Source organism: Gekko japonicus, unplaced genomic scaffold (assembly GCF_001447785.1).
Source record: "Gekko japonicus isolate JY-2015 unplaced genomic scaffold, Gekko_japonicus_V1.1 scaffold664, whole genome shotgun sequence".
In the NCBI taxonomy this organism is placed as follows: Eukaryota; Metazoa; Chordata; class Lepidosauria; order Squamata; family Gekkonidae; genus Gekko; species Gekko japonicus.
The window spans coordinates 284,782-306,953 of NW_015166441.1; the positions used below are offsets into that span (position 1 = coordinate 284,782).

A 22,172-nucleotide genomic window follows, 5' to 3' on the forward strand; every position below is an offset into this window, starting at 1 on the left:
ACCTTAAACGGCACCCTCGCCCCCTCCAGCCAATGACGCCACGTCGAGAGAGCCAATTTTATGGCCGATGCCTCCTTTTCCCATATAGACCAGTGGCGCTCAGCATCAGAGAATTTTTTAGACACATACGCCACCGGGTGCAGTTTCCCATCTATCCGGGGACCATTTAAGAGGCGCTCCCGGCTTTGTTGAATCAAAACCCTTACCCTTGGTTTTTAATAAGTCCGTGAGGGGGAGAGCCACTTGAGCAAAGCCCTTGATGAAGGCGCGATAAAAATTGGCGAACCCGAGGAATGCTTGAAGTTGCCGTCTGGTTTTAGGGGGCTCCCATTCAAGCACGGCCTGAATTTTCCCCGGGTCCATCTCCAACCCCCCTCCCGATATGCGAAAACCCAGAAAGTCAATGTGCGATTGATGAAATTCACATTTAGACAGCTTGGCAAAAAGCTTGTGCTTGTGCAACCGTTTGAGTACTTCTCTAACCAACTTGACATGTGAGGGGAGGTCCTGGGAGTAAATTAACACGTCATCTAAATAAACAATCACCCCTTTGAATAGCAAATCATGCATGACCTCATTAATCAAGTTCATGAAGACCCCCGGAGCCCCTTGAAGCCCGAAGGGCATGACCAGGTACTCAAACAAAATGTTGAATCTCCAAAGTCTCCAAAACAAATCCACATTCAAAGGTTAAAGCAAAATTTATTTCAAAGCGTTTGAAAGAAGCAGGAACAATAGAATTGTTAGGCATGGACACAAACCCCAAAGGGGACCATGATAAAGGGAATTGAACCAAACTGTAACCAATAGATCTCTTTCCCGCCGGCGCGAATAAGGTAGGCACAGGCAGGCAATTGCCTGAGAACATAACAGTTTGCCTTTCTCAAAACAGGCCCTCGGTTCATAGACAATAGACACCACTAACGAGGCAGCAGATAACAGAGTTACTCCTTTACACACCAGCTGGGTGACCTTGAGTCGTTCCAGGCATCTAAGAAGCGGGAGGGTGCAGAATACAGAAGCGAAAGGAACAGGGGGGGGGAAGGGAACATACTCCAAGCAACATCACACTCAATGGCAGCTTGCTGACACCGAGTCACAGCATTCTGCACCATCTAGATCTTCTGTACTGACTTTGATGGGAGACCAATGTACAGTGCTTTCTTTGCTGTGGCATGGATGTTGTAGTGTCATGGACCTCCCCACTGGAGGACCTCCTGATGGCACCTGGATTTATGGCCACTGTGTGACAGAGTGTGTGGCCTCTGTGTGACAGTGTGACTGGATGGGCCATTGGCCTGATCCAACATTGGCTTCTCTTATGTTCTTATGTTTTTATGATCCAGGTGCCATCTCAGCCATATCAAGGTAAGGGACCATCTTTTGAGCTAGTCTGTTAGAAGAAGCCTTTTCTGCAGCTACATTAATTTGCTTCTCCAGTAATAGTGTTGGGTCCAGTATTACCCCAAGGCTCTTAACTGAGTCAGCCAGGGTCAGCTGAACTCCATCAGAAGTGGGGAGCACAAGTCCTGACCTGGTTAGCCCAGACAAGCCCAGTCTCATCAGATCTCGGAAGCTAAGTAGGGCCGACTATGGAAAGTACTTGGAAGGGCAACCTCCAAGGAATACCAGAGGTGGAATGCAGAGGCAGGCTAATCAAGCCACCTCTCTGAAAAACGTCTTTGTTGCTCTTACTGGACTTATCTGCAGCCTCAAATACTGTAGATCATACCATCATTACAGAAGTCAACCATGACTTCCAGGCAAGCCCACAAAAGCACACGCACACAAAATATTTCTAAAAAAGAAAAAGCAAGTGGGAAGCACAATGTTCTTCAAGATCTTCACCTTCCCAATTAGCATTGTCTGTGTCTTGTCAGAGTTTAGTTTCAATTTGTTCACTCTTATCCAATTTACCTCAACAGCCAGGCAGTTATTCAGGACCTTTACTTCTTCACCAGGGTATTTGGATAAGGATAGAAGCAGAAGAGATTAGGAAAAGATGGCAAGAATACATAGAAGAACTATACAAGAAAGACCTCAATGTCCTTGACAACCACGACGGTATAATCGCTGACCTCGAGGCAGACATCCTGGAATGTGAAGTTAAATGGCCTTAGAAAGCATTACTAACAACAAAGCTAGTGGAGGTGATGGTATTCCAGCTGAGCTATTCAAAGTCTTAAAAGATGATGCTGTTAAAGTGCTGCACTCAATTTGCCAGCAAATTTGGAAAATGCAACAGTGGCCACAGGATTGGAAAAGGTCAGTATACATTCCAATTCCAAAGAAGGGCAATATCACACACTAGAAAGGTCATGCTCAAGATCCTACAAGCTAGGCTTCAACAGTACGTGGATAGAGAACTGCCAGAAGTACAAGCTGGGTTTTGAAGAGGTAGAGGAACTAGAGATCAAATTGCCAACATTCGCTGGATTATGGAGAAAGCAAGAGTACCAGAAAAACATCTACTTCTGCTTCATTGACTCTGCTAAAGCCTTTGACTGTGTGGATCACAACAAACTATGGCAGGTCCTTAAAGAGATGGGAGTACCAGACCACCTCAAATGTCTCTTGAGAAACCTGTATAAGGGTCAAGAAGCAACAGTTAGAACCGGACATGGAACAACTGATTGGTTTAGCATAGGAAAGTCTCCAAGGCCAAATCCCATGAGAAAGACCGAGGGGTACAATTTAGGAAATGGTTATGGCTACTACTGGCATTCACTCTAACAACACATACACTCCCCTCAGGAATTCCCTCCCCCAAACAACACATACACTCCCCTCAGGAATTCCCTCCCCCAATACATGGCAAGGAAAGCAGTGAAGCAAAACAAAGTGAAAGCGAAACTGAAACCTTGACACGGGAATGATCTCATTTCTTTGTCTTTTTTTAAAATAATCTTATTAATTTTCACATAGAAGTATACAAACTAATCTCACAAATTTTCACACATCGATAAACATCAATCTTACAGTTAATCTTACTTCAATCAGTTCATTTCTCTGATATATTTTCTCTCCATCTAATTTTCCCGATCACGTAGTTCATGCATTTTCTAGGTAGCTCCCACAGTTATTTCTCTTATATTATCTAAGTTAACAAATTACTAGTAATAATTCCTTTTAAATGTTAATCCTCATGGAGCTAAATTTACCATCATCCACTCTTTTTGTTGTTCAGTCGCACAGTCGAGTCCAACTCTTTGCGACCCCATGAACCAGCTCCCTCCGCGGAGCCCTCGGGTCTTCCGCCATCCTCTGAAGTTTGCTCAACTTCATGTTCGTTGCATCGATGACACTGTCTACCCATCTCATCCTTTGCCGTCCCCGTCTTCTTTGACCTTCAATCTTTCCCAGCATCAGGGTCTTCTCCAGTGAGTGCTCCCTTCTCATTTGGTGGCCAAAGTATTTGAGCTTCAGTTTCATTATCTGGCCTTCCAGGGAACAGTCAGGGTTGATTTCTTTGAGGATTGACTGATTTGATCTCCTTGCAGTCCAAGGAACTCTCAAGAGTCTTCTCCAGCACCATAGTTCAAAAGAATCTATTCTGCTGCGCTCGGCCTTCCTTATAGTCCAACTCTCGCAGCCATACATGACTACTGGGAATACCATTGCTTTGACCATGCGGACTTTTGTTGGCAGGGTGATGTCTCTACTTTTTATCATGCTGTTTAGGTTCGCCATCGCTTTCCTCCCAAGGAGCAGGCGTCTTTTAATTTCATGGCTGCAGTCACAGTCTGCGGTGATCTGGGATCCCAGGAACGTGAAGTCTGTCACTACTTCCACAGCTTCCCCTTCTATTTGCCAAGGAGTGATGGGGCCGGATGCCATGATCTTAGTTTTTTTGATGTTGAGCTTCAAGCCCACTTTTGCGCTCTCCTCTTTTACCCTGAGCAAGAGGCTCTTTAGGTCCTCTTCACTTTCTGCCATTAGAGTGGTATCGTCTGCATATCTGAGGTTGTTGATCTTTTCCCCAGCAATCTTAATTCCCGCTTGTGATTCATCCAGGCCAGCATTTCGCATGATGTACTCTGCATATATATTAAATAAGCAAGGCGACAATATACATCCTTGTCGTACTCCTTTTCCTATGCTGAACCAATCAGTTGTTCCATATCCGGTTCTAACTGTCGCTTCTTGGCCCTTATACAGGTTTCTCAAGAGACATGTGAGGTGGTCTGGTACTCCCATCTCTTTAAGGACCTGCCATAGTTTGTTGTGATCCACACAGTCAAAGGCTTTAGCATAGTCAATGAAGCAGAAGTAGATGTTTTTCTGGTACTCTCTTGCTTTCTCCATAATCCAGCGAATGTTGGCAATTTGATCTCTAGTTCCTCTACCTCTTCGAAACCCAGCTTGTACTTCTGGTAGTTCTCTATCCACGTACTGTTGAAGCCTAGCTTGTAGGATCTTGAGCATGACCTTGCTAGCGTGTGATATGAGTGCAATTGTGCGATAGTTTGAACATTCCTTGGCATTGCCCTTCTTTGGGATTGGAATGTATACTGATCTTTTCCAATCCTGTGGCCACTGTTGCGTTTTCCAAATTTGCTGGCAAATTGCGTGCAGCACTTTAACAGCATCATCTTCTAAGACTTTGAATAGCTCAGCTGGAATACCATCACCTCCACTAGCTTTGTTGTTAGTAATGCTTTCTAAGGCCCATTTAACTTCACATTCCAGGATGTCTGGCTCGAGGTCAGTGATTATACCGTCGTGGTTGTCAAGGACATCGAGGTCTTTCTTGTATAGTTCTTCCATATAAAAATCATTTATGAACCATTTCATTATGAGAATTTTAGTAGTTTAGATCTTAACTAGATCTGTATATTGCCACACCATCTCGAGTTGTTTCCTAATACCCAAGGAATGGTCTCATTTCTTGAAGACATGAGCAGTGGCTCACAAAAGCTCATACCCTGTCACAAATTTTGTTAGACTTTAAAGTACTACTGGACTCTTGCTCTCTTCATGAGAGTTACTGAAAGGGGAGTGGGGATGTAAAGTCCTCAGTGCAGTGGAGTCAGTTACCTAAAGTGAGTTGGGAGTGTAAAATAACATGCTGCCTACCACATTCCCCTCAGAGTCCCTCATCTTCTCTCTTCCTCCTGTCACTTGTTGTATGAGCTCCTCATAAAAAGGGCTTTTATTAACTAAAATACATCCTGCAGAAAAGCTCAACAGAGATTAGATGGAAATGCATTGGCATACTGCAGGAGAAATTATAGACCACTAGGAAATAAACTCACAAATAGCTAACTAGTTTGTGTTGATCAAGATGTTAGCTTGACATTCTTCCCCTCTGAAGAATGGGCACGGGTGTGGCAGGCAACTTAGCAAAGGATGCTCTCCAGTGTAACCCTTTGCTGTCTCTTGTCCCCCCCCCCTTTCCTGCCTTGCTTTCCCCAAACAAATGACTTTTAACTCTTTGCCTCCCATTTGGAAGGTGTTCTGTGGTACCAGTCCTTACTTTGTGGAACTGACTTACTGTCTTGTACCAAATTGCATTATTCCACTGTGTTTTCCACCACTGGTTTTTAGGGTTCCAAGATGAGGATATTAAAACTTCTCTTCTTTTGGCCCCCCTGGTGACAAAGTAGCCATATGGTACGAACTTCCTCCAGTTCTCACACTGCATTTTCCATATATATCCCTGCTTTCTTGCCTAAGTGTAACTTAAAGCATTTATGTTGGAGTTCACACAAGTGTGCATATTTTTTAAGACAAACAGCTTCTAATTCATAGCACTGTAAAGATATGTATTGGAGCTGTGTTGGGTCAGTGCGAAGTGTCACTAGACATATCCAGTGAGATTCAGTTTTCCGTTGGATGGGGAGGTCTGGTAATTTTAGATGGGAGATAAATTTGATAATTGAATGCAGGCTCAGGAGGGTATATTTGCAATGTGCGAGCACATATAGTTCAGTAATAGTACACCGTTTAGAGAGCCAGTATAGTGGATAAAAGTGTCAGACTAATATCTGGAAGACCAAGGTTCAAATTCTCCCTCATGCTATGGAAGTTCGCTGGGTGACCTTGGGCCAGTCACACTTTCAGCCTAACCTATCTCACAGGGTTGTTGTGAGGATAAAATTGGAGGAGCAGAGAATGACATAAGCCACTTTGGGTTCCCATTGGGTAGAAAAGCAGGGTGTAAATAAACTTAATTAATTTAAAAAGCTTTCCTTGCAGGTTTCTTGTACTTTATGTTTATTTGAAAGAGTGGCATATGGTCTTTAGTAGATTTAAAAGTATGGATATGCAATGATCTTCATTGAAAAAGTTGTTATTATTTAAAGGCACGATCTTGAGATGATCAAGGAACAAGATGTGATCAGTAAAATTGTTGCTATTGCTTTCAGCATCCACAAGAGGGTGCCAAACTTCTTCTCTTTGTATTTCTTGGGGGGAGGAAGAACAAATCCCTGTAATAACTTTTATTGGCCTGACCAAATTAAAAAACAACAACACAAAAACACTGTGGAAGCTTTTGAGCCCATCACGACTCTTAATTAGGCTTGGTATTACTAGATTTAAGAAAGAAGGGTGGTAAGCAGATATTAAGGTAAAGTTCGAAAGCCAGTCGAATCCGATTCTAGGGTTGTGGTGCTCATCTTCGTTTCAAAGCTGAAGAGCCAGCGCTGTCTGAAGATGTTTCCGTGGTCATGTGGCCGGCATGACTAAACACCAAAGCGCACGGAACCTGTTACCTTCCCACTGAAGTGGTACCTATTTATCTACTTGCAATTTCTTGCTCTCGAACTGCTAGGTTGGCAGGAGCTGGAACCAGAGACGGGAGCTCACTCTGTCATGTGGCACACTCGGGGCTCGAACTGCTGAACTACCGACCTTCCACAGCCTGCAGTTCAGTGTCTTAACCACTTGAGCCACTGCAGCTCCTAAGCAGATCTTAGGCCGTGGTATAAAGATCTGATATTGCTGGTTCCCTTGGTGAGATACCAGCAGGTATAAACTTTGTGGCTGCTTTGTTCATTCAATCTCCATTCTTTGTTCTTTTTCTGAAATACTAAAACCATCCAAAGTTCGTATTCTGTGCTAATATGGTTGATCCAGTAAAAGATACTACATGGATTTTGTTCTTGTTTGGGGGATTTTATATGAACTAATACGGTAATACAACTTTCCCCCATTTCTTAGCTTGAGAAATTTTTGTAAGACACAATTTTTTTTTGCTGTCTCATCTCAGAGTATTACTAATCATGTAAATGTGCTACTTGAGTTTTGCAGTTTATTTCTGTAAAGGTAATATCTTCCATCTCTTCATACTACTTAAGGGTGTCACATGGTTAAAGAAATAGTCAATTGTGTGAATTTTAACCAGTCAATTTGTTTTGCATGTCCATATAATACCAGTTACAAAGCTGCAATTCTTGTGTGTAGATTTTTTTGGTGGAATAAGTGCCAGAAGGACCAATTTATGAAAGCAAGTTTTATTGACTTCAGCACCACTTGTTCTCAAAGAAATCTACTCATAATAATTCTATTATATTAAAATAAAACATCAGTGACACCTTAAAAACTAACAACGTTTATTCCAGCATGAGCTTTCTTGGAGTCTGTTTTATTTTGCTACAGTAGACTAACACAGCTGCCCCTCTGGAACTCTTGCCTGCTGAAAAGGGTATACAAACATATACTCATCCATACATCCTAAATCAAAGCACATACAGGCACTAGTGGAGTCACATATTCACAGAAGACAGATTTTGGAAAAATTCACTGTTGGCACTATTCACGGCTGATCCTCTGGCACTCTTGTTGCAGGCCTGCTGCTGCTGAGACGTCCCCACTGCAGATACTATCAGAGCCTATGCAGACTTCCACAATGACTAAAAATAACCTGTTCCACAATGTAGTGCTGCTGTTCTAGGGTTTATTTGCACTGCTCTGAATAGATGTGCTGACTGACTGTCCCTTAGAATAAATATTATCATAAAGAGCTCTACATTTTATTGTTAAAGTATCCTAGGTTTAATGGATTGAGCACCACTGTTTTAATGTCTTAATTGTTTGGATGTTTTTATTATGTATCATATGTTTTAACTATGGCTTGGTTTACCTTGCCTCTGTGAGCCGCCCTGAGCCCATCGGGGAGGACGGGATATAAATATAATTAATAAATAAATAAAATAAATTATGTTTGACCAAGTGAGAACTTTTTAGCAAACAAAAATGTGTCTGTAAGAGAACCTTCAGTTTTGTGTCTCAGCTTGTACAGCTTCTGCTGTAATTGATTTTTGCATGCTTTTATGTGGCTACAGTTAAGTAATCTAATTTGTGCTCTGTATTCTTAATCGCAAATGACTGAAACACTCTTCTATGATTATTCATTACTACTGAGTTTGCCATCTTCTTTATAGGGTTGCCAAGTCCCCCCAGGGGGTGGGAAAACCCCCGCCCGAGAGGCCCGGTGGGGATTGGGCTGCCGGGGGGGGCCCACCTCCAAAGTGCGTGATGTGCCCAGCGTGAACATATCACCCGGAGGTGACACAATTGCGTTGGGCACGTTGCAGGGGGACGCTCTATCATCTGAGGGAAAACTCTATGGTTTTCCCTCGGATGATTGTGGCCCCGCCCCCAACGTGCACAACATGGTTGCGTCGCTTCCAGGTGATGTGATAGCAGCGTGCGCGCAAAACGTGTGCACCAGGAGGCTACCGGGGACGTCCGGGACTCCCCCCGCTATTACAAAGGTAGGACTTGGCAACCCTACTTCTTTATAGTGGAACATATCGTCCTGTACAGCTTAGGTGCAGTGTAGCAATAGTGTCTGAATTTTGTGTCCTGTACAGCTTGGGTGCAATGTAGCAATAGTGTCTGAATTTTGTGTCTAATTTATTTTTCCAGTTCCAGTCATACTTGCCTTTCTTGCTGCTGTTTTCAGCCTGAGATGAAGTTCATTCAAGGCTCTGTTTTCAGGGTACTTCTATGTTGTATGGTGTATCATAAACTAGCTTTTCCACTGGTTGCATTGGTTTGAAGGAGGGCCTAGAAATTGACTTTAAGTAGTTTGACACCTGCCCTAATTAAGACACAAGCAAACAGAACTGGTAGATGTTGATCTTGCATTTGCCCATTTTACACTTAAGAGAACGGGTTTTGAGCGTCTCCTTTGTGGTGCTCGGGGAGGAAAAAAGGAAGAACTGGAGTTTGTTCTCTTAATCTTTGAAGATTCTGAGACTGAGTTTGTTCTTAAAGATGGTTATTATAGAAATATTTTTTTCTGCTTGCTATATCTTTCTGTAATGGATTGTTACAATAGCAGTCATACAATTTGTATATCCTGCATTTTCTGTATAATACATGTTGCAGGGAATTGTAAGGTTTTTTGATGTTAATCCCTTTCAGCAAAAAGTTTGCTATTGTGAATTTCATTAAGTTAATTATTTTTCTGTTTCAGTCAAAAGACAAAATGATGCGGGGATCACGCCGAGGCTGTGTTAGACTGAGAGTAAGTATTTGTTTTTGTATTTTTGCAGCTTTTTTGATACAATACAGCTAACAAGTCACTTGGTTGGCTATGCAGTTGAGATGTTGCTGTTCTATTCAAGATCAAAACACAGTAACTTATGAATGAAGACATTCATCTGACCATTATAAAATAGAAACCAGGGAACAGAAAAAGTAGATGTATTTATAGAAATGACAGGAATACAATGATTAAGGTTTAAGAAGTGGGAACTAATTACAGTGTGAAATGTATTTGCCCTTCTCTTCATCTCAAGGCAATGCTTTACAATTCAGGGATGTCAAACTTACTACCTGGAGGCTGGAACTGGCCAGTCCAGAGCTCTTGTCTGGCCTGTGAGCAACAGGTGCAAGAGAGGCAGGAGGCTGCTGGGGAGGGGAAGCAGGTGTACGGGAGCACATTGGTGAGGTATATGTGGTTGAAGCTGTCAAGAACTGAAAGGAAATGGCTGGAAGGGTGGGTATGGTATCCCTAGTCTTGCATATGCTTAAATACATTCATTGGGGCGTTTGTGGATTCCCCAGTAAATTAATTGCTTTCACTCCTAGGAATCAATTGTTTTTGTTTGTATTTTGTGTAAAAATAATATTGTCAATTGGGTTTGCCTGTTTCATTTATAAAGTTTGTATCTCTGGTACCTGGCATTACATTTTATGGCACACATGGCCTCACGCGACAAAGTGACATTTATGTCAGATCTGGCCCTCATAAAAAACGAGTTGGAGGGGAGGCAAATCCACAAATTGAAAACTTCAAACAGAATGCAAACTACTTGAATCATTAGAATGCTTGCAAATACAAAAAAAAAATTCTTAAAGCAAAAATACTGGAGTAACTCTCCACAATTGTTATGTCTTCTATTATGGAGAGTGAAATCTAAACAGTCATCCAGAATGGTGACATCGCTGAAAGACTCCTTGAGCTCCTTGCACTCAAGATCTAAAGACATAACAAGAATATTTGTCAGTTACTACCACAAGCTTTATTCCTCAAAAAATCCATCTTCAGCTTTCATACTGGACTACCTGCACTCCTATGTACAGATTAAGAAATTAACAGATAATCATCGCTCTTTTCTGACTAGACCAATTGAGACGCGAGAAATCACTATTAACTCCAGTATTAACAGACATTTATAATGAGATCTTCACATCTGGATCTCTTCCTCCTTCATTGCACGAAGCCTCTATAGTCTGGAAAGGATCACACAGTGCCAGCTTCCTTTTGACCTATATCCTTGCTCAACCAAGATTACAAGACTGCCATTATTACGCGCCGTCTTAATGACTTTATTATATACATCCCGACCAATATACATCCCGACCAATAGGGCTTTATGCCAGGGAGAGATTTGACAAATAACATCTTTAAAACACTAAATATCATCTCTTCCTGTACAAAGAAAAGCCCTGGAACATTACTGCTTTCTTTGAACATTGAGAAAGCATTTGGTACCTTGGAAACTTCTTACCTTTTGGCCTTACTGAAACACATGAACTTTGGCGACACTTTTATCAAAATGATATCGGCATTATACTCCTGCCCCAAGGCACAAGTAAAAGTTAATGGAACCACTCCTGAAACGTTTCTGCTGCATAGGGGGACAAGGGAAGGCCGCCCCCTGTCCCCTATATTATTCACAATAGCTCTGGAGCCATTCACCACTGACATAAGAAACAATCCCATGATTCATGGAGTCTGATTGGCCACTAGAGAATTTAAACTAAGCTTGTTCGCAGACGACATGCTTCTCTACTTATCCACATGACCTACTCTCCAGATTTAGTACGACCTTGGGCTTATGCATAAATCACTCAAAATCGACAGTCCTTCCTCTGAACATTGACTCCTCCAAGTTATCACATTTGCAATCTTCATACACATATCAATGGACGGGTAAACCACTTCCGTACTTGGGAATTCTTTTCTCAACCACCCCATCAACTTTGATGAAATCATCTCAGTAAATTCTGTGAAATTAAAACTGACCTCAACAAGTGAGATCGACAGTCATTTTCCTGGCATGACCAATTTCATCTAATTAAATCATTTGTTCTCCCCAAACTCATATTTCTCTTTAGGACGATACCTATAGAGATACTTTCTAAGCGTCTACACCATTGACAATCAACTATCAATACTTTCCTTTGGAAGCTTAAATACCCACGAATTGGATTCAAAACACTGAAAATGAGAACAACGAATGGAGGCCTCAACTACCCGGACATTACCACCTATTATAGAGCTATTTTATCATCTAACATTGTTAAAATCCTACAGATAGGAGATCAAGTAAACTGGACCTTGACCCTAGAACCACTCCTGCATCATCTCTCATTACAAGATGCAACCTGGACTGAACCACAATCACATCCTCCTGAACTTCGCATCAACGCATTTATTACAACCATTCTCAAGATGTGGGACAACTATAAACAGAAACTAGTTCCAAAATACTCGAGATTCTCTTCCTTCCTGCATCAAACTTGGTTCCCCCCCAGGAGCTGATGGACAGGCTACCTCTCTTTGGAAAAATGGTGGACTCACCCATCTGAAAGTTTTAGTATTGAGCCATGATCTTGTACTGAAACTGCTTTTAGAACAACGACTTCGCAATAAAATTCCATGGTTCTTCTACCTCCAGTTGAGACACATGACTACCACTCTGCAACTGTCTGCCATCCTAAGCTCACCTCTCACTGACTTTGAGGACTTATTGAACTCTGATGTCGTAAATTTCCATGGTCTCATTGCAAAAATATGTCACATCTTACTTCAACTTACTCCCTCTAAACCCTTGCCTTACCAATCGCTTGGTCACATGACTGCAGTATTACCTTTACAGACGATCAGTGATCTAATATTTGGCACATCTCGCTTGCATCCTCAACTTTCTCACATGTTGGCTACAATCCTACAAGATCCTATCTTGGTGGTAAATCCCCCTCCAGAAGCTGGCTATGATCTCTCCTTCCTATCCTTCACACTGTTGGAAAGGCTGTGGAGACATTGGCGCTTTCGCATACTGCTGGTGGCAATGTCTGCACTTGAAAGACTTTTGGAACACCATCCTTGGGCAAATAGCACATATCAGAGACTACACCCTTCCACTAGCCCCAGAGCTGATCTTCTTACACCACCATTGTGATCTCTCGATTCCCAAAATTGAATGTGAACTCATCTATAGCCCTTTGACTGCTGCCAAGACAGCTCTAGCATCCCACTGGAAATCTCCATCACTACCATCCTTGACCAGCTGGTACTCAAAAATATGGGATCACCTGATAATGGAAAAAAATCACCGACTGCTTCAATCAGACTTCGCTCTGAGGAGAACTTCATTGAAAAATGGTTTCCCTTTCTTGAACATGTTCTTGCACAAGATATCTTGCCTCCAAATACAACATACCAACAAATTCTTTCTCTCATTCAACAAATTCTGGACCTAGGCCCAGGACTTCCGTCTTCACCTGGTTTAGTTTCAGCCGACTTAGTCTGAGCCAACCAGCCATGGCTTGCAACGCCCGTTGGAGGTCATCTGGGTCAGAGTTCGATCGGCCGCCCAGCATCAGATAGAGCTGGGTGTCATCCGCATATATATTTTTTGAGCCCCCGGAGGGGATTTTTTATTGGTTTTTTCTCACTACAAAAAACTACAACAGAAAAAGGGAGGGGGAAACTGCACATACAGGAGAAAGTAAAGTATCCACTACTATCTAAAAACCCAAGAGAGGAGATCTTCCAACTAGCTTTTATACATCCAGTCTTTTCCTCTTTTTTCTTTTTATGAACTGTGTCAAAACTTTTAAAGCTTTTTGCCCTCCCAGTTTACATTTAACTGCCCAATAACAGTGCCCCCAATCATCCCCAAGAACCAAAGTTCTCAAAGGCACAATTCAGAGTCCTTCAGCCTTTACTTCTTCTTCTCTCATCTCTTCCGCAACTTGTAGGGACTTTTCGGGGCTGCTGCCCCCTGCTCAGACAAAGAGCCCTTGCCAGATGAACCAGTTTCCAGCTTGCCACTGGACCTGTTGTCCTCTTCTTTTTTCTCGTCCTCTGACCTTCCCAGCTGTTCCTTTAGAAATTCTTGAGCTTTCAGAACAGAGTCAATCTTTTCCTTCTTCTCTTTGATCTTAAATGTTACGCCTTCTGGAAACAGCCATTTGTATCCAGTTGAATTTGTTTGGAGAAAGAGCACAAGTTCTTTATATTTCTTTCTGCGTTGTCTTACTTCAAATGGAATATCCTTTAGCGTTCTCACAGCATTCTCCCCTGCCTTCAGGGGCATTGCCGCTACTGCTTTCAGGATAGCATCCCTGACGTGCCTCTTCGAGAATCTTACTACAATCTCCCCAGGCAGATTATTTTTCTTTATGTATCCTGAATATGACCTGTAGGCCACATCCATATCGTTGAGTAACAAGTCCGCCTTTATTTCTGTTACTGGGGAAGTAGTTCACTCATAAGTTTAAGATTCTCTCCTTTGTTCTCTGGCACCCCCTGGAAGCGCAGGACCATATTGGCCTTATCCATTTGTACTTGAAGCATTTGATCTTCCAAAGAAGAAGTTTTCTTTTCCAATTTTTGCACTTTCTTCTTCACTTTCTGCGTTGATTCAGCTACTTCCTTTACTTTCTCAGCATCCTGCTTCATTACTTGAATCAGATCAGTTATTTGTGTTTGTTGCACAGAAATGCTCTGTGTTACCATGGACATCTGCTCTTTGAAGTTATTCAGCTGATCCAGTAGAGGGCGCATGAACTCGGCTATAGCCTTTGCCATCTCACTGGTCGTTTCTGGCTTAGGGAACTCTGGTTTCGTTTTCAAAAGTCTTTCTTTGTCTTTGTCCCTCTTCCCCGCCATCTTTTCCCCTTTGTTTTAAAAAGTGTCTGAATATGCGCTTGACTGCTTAGCTCGATTGGGTAAGTACTTCTGGGCAATTTAATTGTGTTTCTCTTCTGCTCCCCCCCTTTCGCTCAACAGTTTATGCGCATGGGAGGCGTCCCCCCCCTCGCTTTTCCTGTTCCGCGGAGTAGGGTAAGGAGCGTCTTTTCTTTCAGAAATCGTTTCCCATTTGACTCACGTTCATAGTTGGCCTTTCGACCACGCTTCTTTCATCATTTTTCACGCCCAATCCCCTGCGCTTGCCCCGGTTAGCTTCACTTGTACCATTCAAGCTCTCGGCTGGAGGAACCACTGGAGCGAAGGGGCGCCTCAATTCTCTGGCATTCATCCATCGAAGAGGCTACCCCTCAAAGCTTCTTGGGCAGGGTCCCTTCGCTGGGCCCCTGGGGGGGGGTTATGAGCCTGCTCGCCCCCTCCTTCTGCCGGAGCACGGAGACACCCCCGGGAGGTCCGGGAAGTGAGTCCGTGAGCCTGCCGCCATCAACCGGAAGTCTTGTCATCCGCATATTGATGACACCCCAGCCCATACCTCCGGGCAATCTGGGAAAGGGGGCGCATGTGGATGTTAAATAACAATGGAGACAGCACTGCCCCCTGAGGCACCCCACAATCAAGAGGGTGCCTCTGGGACCGCTGCTCCCCTATCGCCACCCTTTGTCCCCGACCTTAGAGAAAAGCGGCAAACCATTGGAGAGCCAGCCCCTGAATCCCCGCATTGGCGAGGCGGTGGGCCAGCAACTGGTGATCGACCATATCAAATGCAGCCGACAGATGGAGCAACAACAGTGCTGCCACATCACCTCGATCCAGATGCCTTTGGAGGTCGTCAGTCAGAGCGACCAATGCCATCTCCGTCCCATGTCCCGGGCGCATAGAAATCTCTCTTAGTGGCCTTGACTGCCCCCTATCGCCTACTTTTTGTCCCCGACTTTGGAGAAAAGAGGCAGACCATTGGAGGACCAGCCCCTGAATCCCCGTGTTGGCAAGGCGGTGGGCCAGCACCTGGTGATCGACCATATCAGATGCAGTCGACAGATCGAGCAACAACAGTGCTGCCACATCACCTCGATCCAGATGCCTTCGGAGGTCATCAGTCAGAGCGAGCAATGCCATCTCCGTCCCATGACCCGGGCGAAAGCCGGACTGGAGAGGGTCTAAGATTGAAGCATCCTCCAGAAAACTCTGTAGCTGTATCGCCACCGCCCTCTCGATAAGTTTGCCCAAATAGGGCTAATTGGACACCGGCTGATAGTTTGCCAATTCGGTCGGGTCCAGGGATGGATTTTCAAGAGAGGGTGGACCATCACTTCCTTGAGTGCCCCAGGGAACAGCCCCTCCGAGAGGGAGTTGTTGATAATCTCCCATAGGGCACCTAGAAGCCCCTCATGGCCCGCCTTAATGAGGAGGGGCACAGATCAAGGTCGCACGTGGTTAGGCGCACAGATACGAGCAATCTGTCAACTTTGTCCAAACTGAGTAGGCTGAAACATTCTAAACCCGGAATCGAAGGCGTGAAAGGGGCCTCGAGTTCCCTCACTGTTTCATTTGTGGTGGGGAGATCTCGGCGGAGCGCCAGGACTTTATCTGCGAAATAGCTTGCAAATGCCTCACAGCCAATATCCAATTCCCTAAAGTTTTGCCTGCCCTGTGGCAGAGTTGTCAAAGACCGAATTATACTAAACAATTGGGCTGGGCGTGAGCTCGCAGACGCAATCTCGGTCGCATAGAAATCTCTCTTAGTGGCCTTGACTGCCACCTCATAGGATTTCATAAGCATCCTGTAAGATGTTCTCGACGCCTGGTCGCGAGCGTGACGCCACCGTCTCTCTAGCCGTCTCAATTCTCGTTTCAGCTGTTGCAGCTCCTGAGTATACCAGGGCACTCGCCTAAGACAAGTGTGGAGAGGGCACCTGGGAGCGATCTCATCGATGGCTGTGGAGAGCCGACCATGCCAGTCCTCCACCAGCTCATCCAACGAGCCGCCAGGGGTCCTCGGATCTCGCAGAGCCATCTGGAGCTGCATAGGGTCCATTTGACTCCGTGGGTGAGCAAAAATCCGCTCACCGCCTACACAGGGTTGGGGTGGCACATTCAGACAGGCCTTCAGGGCCTGGTGGTCTGACCATGGCACTGCCTCAGCAGTGATCCAGTCCACCATCACCCCTGCCGTGAAGATCAGATCGAGCATGTGACCAGCCCGATGCGTGGGGGCCGATACCAGTTGAGAGAGTCCCAGCGCCACCATGGATGACACTAGATCCGTAGCCTGGCTAGAGGCCGCATCCTCGGCATGGATGTGGAAATCACCCAGGACAATCAGCCTTGGGTGTTCCAATGCCCAGCCTGATACGGCCTCCAGCAGGGACGGCAGACTATTGGCCGGTGCATTAGGCAGTGGTACACCAGCCAAATTGCCAAACTCTCCTCAGTCTCCAGTATCATGCCAACACACTCTCCACAGCTGGAAGCGCCCAGAAGGAGTAAGCCTCCCGAATGAAAATAGCCACTCCTCCCCCCTCCCCCTAGTCCGCGATTGGTGAATGACCAAGAAACCTGGTGGGGTAAGCTGGGCAAGAGCTACCGTCTCGCCCTCCCACACCCAGGTCTCAGTTATGCACGCCAGGTCTGCTTGTTGTTCCACCACGAAATCCTGTAGGATCGTGGCCTTGTTGTTAATGGACCTGGCGTTGCACAACACCAATGACGGAGGGGGGTTAAAACTCCTGGCCCCACTGCCGGCCACCCTCGCAATCAGCCATAGGCTGGAAGGGCGCCGACCTATTCTATTTCTCCGCGTCCTTCCTTTATTACCCTGCCTAGGCCCACCGCTATACTTTCCCCGCCCCAAGAGCACCGGAATCTGCTGGCCAAGCATATCATATAGGTTGTTCTTTGCCGAGCTTCAAGTTGGACCCCAGAAACCAGTCCGGACCCCAGAAACCAGTTAGGGTATTGCAGCAAGATAAAACAACCTTTCTTTCTCTTAATTTCCCTCCCTCTCTTCTACACTAGACTTTCCTACCATCTCTCTCTTTTTTTCTCACTCCTTTATTAAACAGAAGTTCAAATAACTCTTCTACTCTAGTTATGAACATACACAGTTTTGAATCTAATGCTCAGTCTTCCACGCTAGCCTTGTTGCATATTGAGATTGCAATCTGTATCTTATTGGATTATACTCTATCTGTTGTATGACTTGTGGATTTTTTTGTTTGTTTTTGTTTATATCTTTTTAATATGCAATTTGACTTATTTTACATGTCAGTGATTGTAACACTTCTATTACCTCTTATGTTTATAAACTCTATATTTTCTCTATAAAGGTTTAAAACAAAAAAAATGAGTTGGGCTCCTCTGCTTCACATGATACAAGGTACAAATTGGTACATACTGAGTTTACTGCACACCCTTTTCAATTGCAACAGTTGTCCTAAGATTGATTCCTGTGGCCCTAAGTTTTTCACAAGGTCCAAGTAGCATACCTATCTTTGATGATTTTCAGAGATCTTGTCTTGTGCAGATTGTTCAAAGGTTTTGTTAAATAGCCAATACCAGTGTTGTCTTGTCTGTGTCCTATATCTTTATCTCAGAAGTGTGTTGGTTCCTTGTGTGGTAATGCATTCCATAAAGGATTGATAAAAGTTCTTATTTGTCAAGAACTGGTGAGCCACAACTGTCATTTTTTCAAATAGAGCTGAACAGTAAATAAGAGGGGAACACTGGCAAGATCTGTCTATCTTCAGAAATTTTGTGTTCGCCGTGGAATTTTAATTGCATGTTCTGTTTCATCATTTAAAATGCTTCCCATTAAGTTATATTGCATTGTGCAGTTTTAAAACTCCACATGTGTTTATATGAATTTCAAAACTCCCCATATGTTTACAAGTTTACAAGAAGCGGGACCTGTGATACTCGCCGGGGGGGGGGTATTCTCTGCGGCTCCCAGGTGGCTGGCTTGCTGAAGTACAGAGGAGGAGGTGGCAGCGGCCGCAGGTGAGCCCAGCAAGTGGTCCGTTGGGCTCGCCAGGCTTCCCCCCCACACCCAGCAGCAGCAACGGCCACGGCTCTAGCCACCGGAACTCCAAGGTTTCTCCCCCCCCCGCCACTGCAGCCAACAGCAGCAATGGTGCGCGTTGTTCCTCTCACCCACGGGGCTCCCCCCCCCCGACAGCAGCAACGGCCGTGGCTCTAGCCACTGGCCCTCCAAGGCTTCTCCCTTCCTTCCTCCCTCCCTCCCTCTGCCGCCGCTGCCAGCAGCAATGGCGGCAAGCCCTGTATGGCCGTCGGCCAGGCCAGGCTCCCCCCCAACTGCCAGCGCACCAAAGCTTCTCCGCCGCATGCCGCCACCACTGCCAGCAGCAACGGCTCTGCTACAGTGCCTAGTGGTAAGTGCGTTCCCTGCGCATGCACAGGGAACACTCTTTTACTTTTTGGGGGATTTAAGTATCCCCCTATATTTTTTTCAACTTTTCAGATTTTTCTGCACATCTGGGTATTGCCCCAAATGTGCAGGAAAATCCCTTTGCCCTCTAGGTGCCCCTGATGTGCAGATTTAGATATCCGCATACAGGGGACGCCTTGGCTATTAGATATATAGATACATATTTGTACTTAACATCCATTACAGTGGTGGACAACTGCAGAATTTATATTTAGTTCATGAGAAACATACTGCATTCAGTGTTGCTTCGAAACATCTGTCAGTGAGTTCTTCTATCCTGGAGCAGTATTACCCTAAAGATAGTTATGTTATGCACATCGTGACTTTCAGTCCAGTATTACTAAATAATGTGGGCAAGAATGACTACTAGTGCTGTGACCTTTGAACAACTAAATCCTGTGCATGTTTATTGTGTTGAGAGTTGTTCACTTCTCAGTATGTATAGGAATGGCTTAGGCAGGACTTCCGGTTTATGGCGACATGCTGGCAGTTGCACCTCCTGGGGGTGCAGTCTGCGCGCTAGTGGTTACGAGGGGGGCGATTGTTTGCTACCCCCACCGGAGTCTTTGTGAAAGGCTTCTAGCCATGGGGCTTTTGAAGGGTGGCCTCTTAAGGGCCTGGAGTGACGGGGCTGGGGGTTGCGGAGGCGTCTTCAGGGCCCCGCACGGCAGCACGGGCCTGGAGAGACGGGGCTGAGGGGTGGCGGAGGCCTTTCCAGGGCCTGGAAAGGCGGGGGGGATGCACAACTTACCTTACTTCTTCTTTGTCCTCCCTGACCGACTGAAGGAAGGGCTGTTGGGAGCAGGGGGTGGGGCTTGCTACATGTCCTCGCCCCCTGGCCACCTCTCCGCCGGAGCGTTGCTCCAGTGAGCTCCGGCCCGAAACGAGGCCAGATTGTACAAATTTAACAGTCTGAGATGGTTCTCTTTACTAGATGATTTGTAATTTACAACTTAGTTACCTGCACTATACTTCCTTTCTGTTCTTCTATCCATGTGCTTGTTGCCATAACCCTTAAGGCAGGGGTGTCGAACATGCGGCCTGTGGGCTGGATCGGGCCCTCAGAGGGCTTCTGTCATGCCCAAAGTGGAACTGACTGTTTTCTGCTTCGTTTTCCAGTTCTGCTGCTACGTTGCAGCTTGCTTTACCAGACTTTCTCAGTCGCACAGGAGAGATAGATAGGCAAGCCTCTCCTGTGCGATTGAGAGTGTCTGGTAAAGCACTGGCTGAGTCTCCTCTCCCTCCTCCTCCCAGGGGGAGGGAGAGAACCAGGGGAGGGATGGGGCTCTCCTGCCCTCCCCCGAGCCGCAGCGCTCCTGTGCGGGCCCAGGGGACTCGGCGACGGGGCTCTCCTGCCTTCCCCCAAGCCGCAGTGCTCCTGTGCGGGCCCGGGGGACACGGAGGCGGGGCTCTCCTGCTGTCCCCTGAGCCACAGCACTCCTGCGCGGCCTGGGAGATGCGGAGGTGGGGCTCTCCTGCCGTCCCCCGAGCCGCAGTGCTCCTTTGCTGGTCCAGGGGATGCGGCGACAGGGTTCTCCAGCCATCCCCGAGCTGCAACGCTCCTGCGTGGGCCTGGGTGACGCGGCAACGGGGCTCTCCAGCCTCCCCCGAGCCGAAACGCAGCAAGCTAGGGGCAGGGCTTGTCACCGCTGCCATTAGCACGGGCTCCTGGGCTGCCGGAGCAGCGCTCTGGCCCCAAAGACCCTGGGAAGTGACCATCTTAATGATAGCAGATTAATCTTTTTTTGAAGGCTGAACAGCTTTGCAACTGAAAGTATAGTCTCCTGTTATTTCTCTGTCTCTCCACACCTGTCTTTAACTGCTTAGCATGGCGGCGGCTGCTTTTTGGCCCAGAAAGGATCTTGTGTGCAAAAAAAGTAGAGGGGAAAGTTAGGTTACAACCTGGCCTTTCCTCCACACCAATAAGAGAAGGTAGTTCCATGTTTTCATGAACGTTGGGTAGCAGAGAGAGAGAGGGAGAAGACAGGAATCTCTATGAGTCAAAATGATGTAACACATGAACAAACATTTGACAGCCTCTATCATGCATATAGTTGATTTGCATGATTAGACTGACATAACCTGCAGAAACAAATTTCACGGACTACATGTGGTTGCTGCTCACTAAATAATGGAAAGTAGAATTTGTAATGGGTATTAAAAAGCTACCTCTTTGCCTAATGCGTAAGAGAAATGTTGTGATCTGAAAACTGCTGGAGACCTGTTGCTGAAATGTAGCAGTGGTGTGAGCAGGTGGGTAGGCGGGAAACAGTTTGCCATGTCATGTACTTTCCAAGGGCTATTATTTTCCTTCAATAATTGGCAATTATAGTTCTATAATAAGAGCTGCAAATTGTTGAGCGTTTCATAGGTTCTACAGTTTTAAGTCTGATGATGATATCCTCTGCATTTCATCTTGAAAAAACTATCTTGTATCAGTCACTTCATGGGAGAAGTGAAGAAATAGACTTGACTAAGCTTTTACTAAGGCTTAACATCTTTCATGTGAGAGTGATGTAAATAACTCTCTTTGACAGATAACAGGTAGGTACTGACTTTTTGAATACTTGATTGATGGTAGGCAGTTGGGTTTCCACTGCTTTTGGAAAGGAGAGCAGGGCTGACTGTCCTGGATACTGAATCTGTTTGTTGTGCTTTACAGAAGCTTGCAGGCAGGGATCCCCCCCCCCCCCCCCCCCCCCCGTATTGATAAATATGTCTAGATACAGCTGCAGGTGGAATCCTATTGTCATCCTGGGATACAGTTGAACACTGTATGAAGAACACAAATCTGTTAGTATACTTTGGGGAACAAATTTAGTCTCCTGATAAGCAGAGAAATTGGTGCAGCAAGTACAGGTTAAAGATACAGCCGTGAACTGTGATTTAGTCGTTTACTGTTTCATGAAAATCATCTGATTTTGTACAGAAAAGCATGGGGTGAATATGTTCATGTTTCAATATGCCATTGTCTCTGCAGGCTTGTATGACTTGCAATATAGCTTTGTTTAGAAGAGCAGAGATCTTTGAAGCCTAATTTTCAGCCAGTTTTTTCTTTGTTATCCGTTTTTTAATGCAAGTGTGTAATTTCCTTTTTGAAAAAGAGCTAAAAAGCTTTGGCTGGATTTTGGAGTAAAGTAATATATCTGCCTCACAGAAAAAAATGCAGTTTATGCTTAATCTTCAGAAGGGACGAAACTGGTTTGATTTTCAGGTGCTGCCTGTTTGCAGTGTAAGATTTGCTTCCAAATTTGCCCATGAATTTTGTATTCCAGTCATGTAGTGGTAGACTGCTGCTGATGTCACAGTTTCCTTATCAGGATTTTTTTG

At 45.2% G+C, this 22,172-nt stretch overlaps 1 protein-coding gene across 2 annotated transcripts in view; it reads left to right on the forward strand.

Moving 5' to 3' along the window:
• The window catches only part of OSBPL9 (oxysterol binding protein like 9), a 128,816-nt gene that overhangs the window by 10,721 nt on the left and 95,923 nt on the right, over nucleotides 1–22,172 (forward strand). For both annotated transcript variants that reach the window (XM_015411975.1, XM_015411976.1), the window contains exon 2: nucleotides 9,428–9,478. In XM_015411975.1, the coding sequence (XP_015267461.1) occupies nucleotides 9,428–9,478 (51 nt within the window). The remainder of the gene's footprint in view (nucleotides 1–9,427; nucleotides 9,479–22,172) is intronic.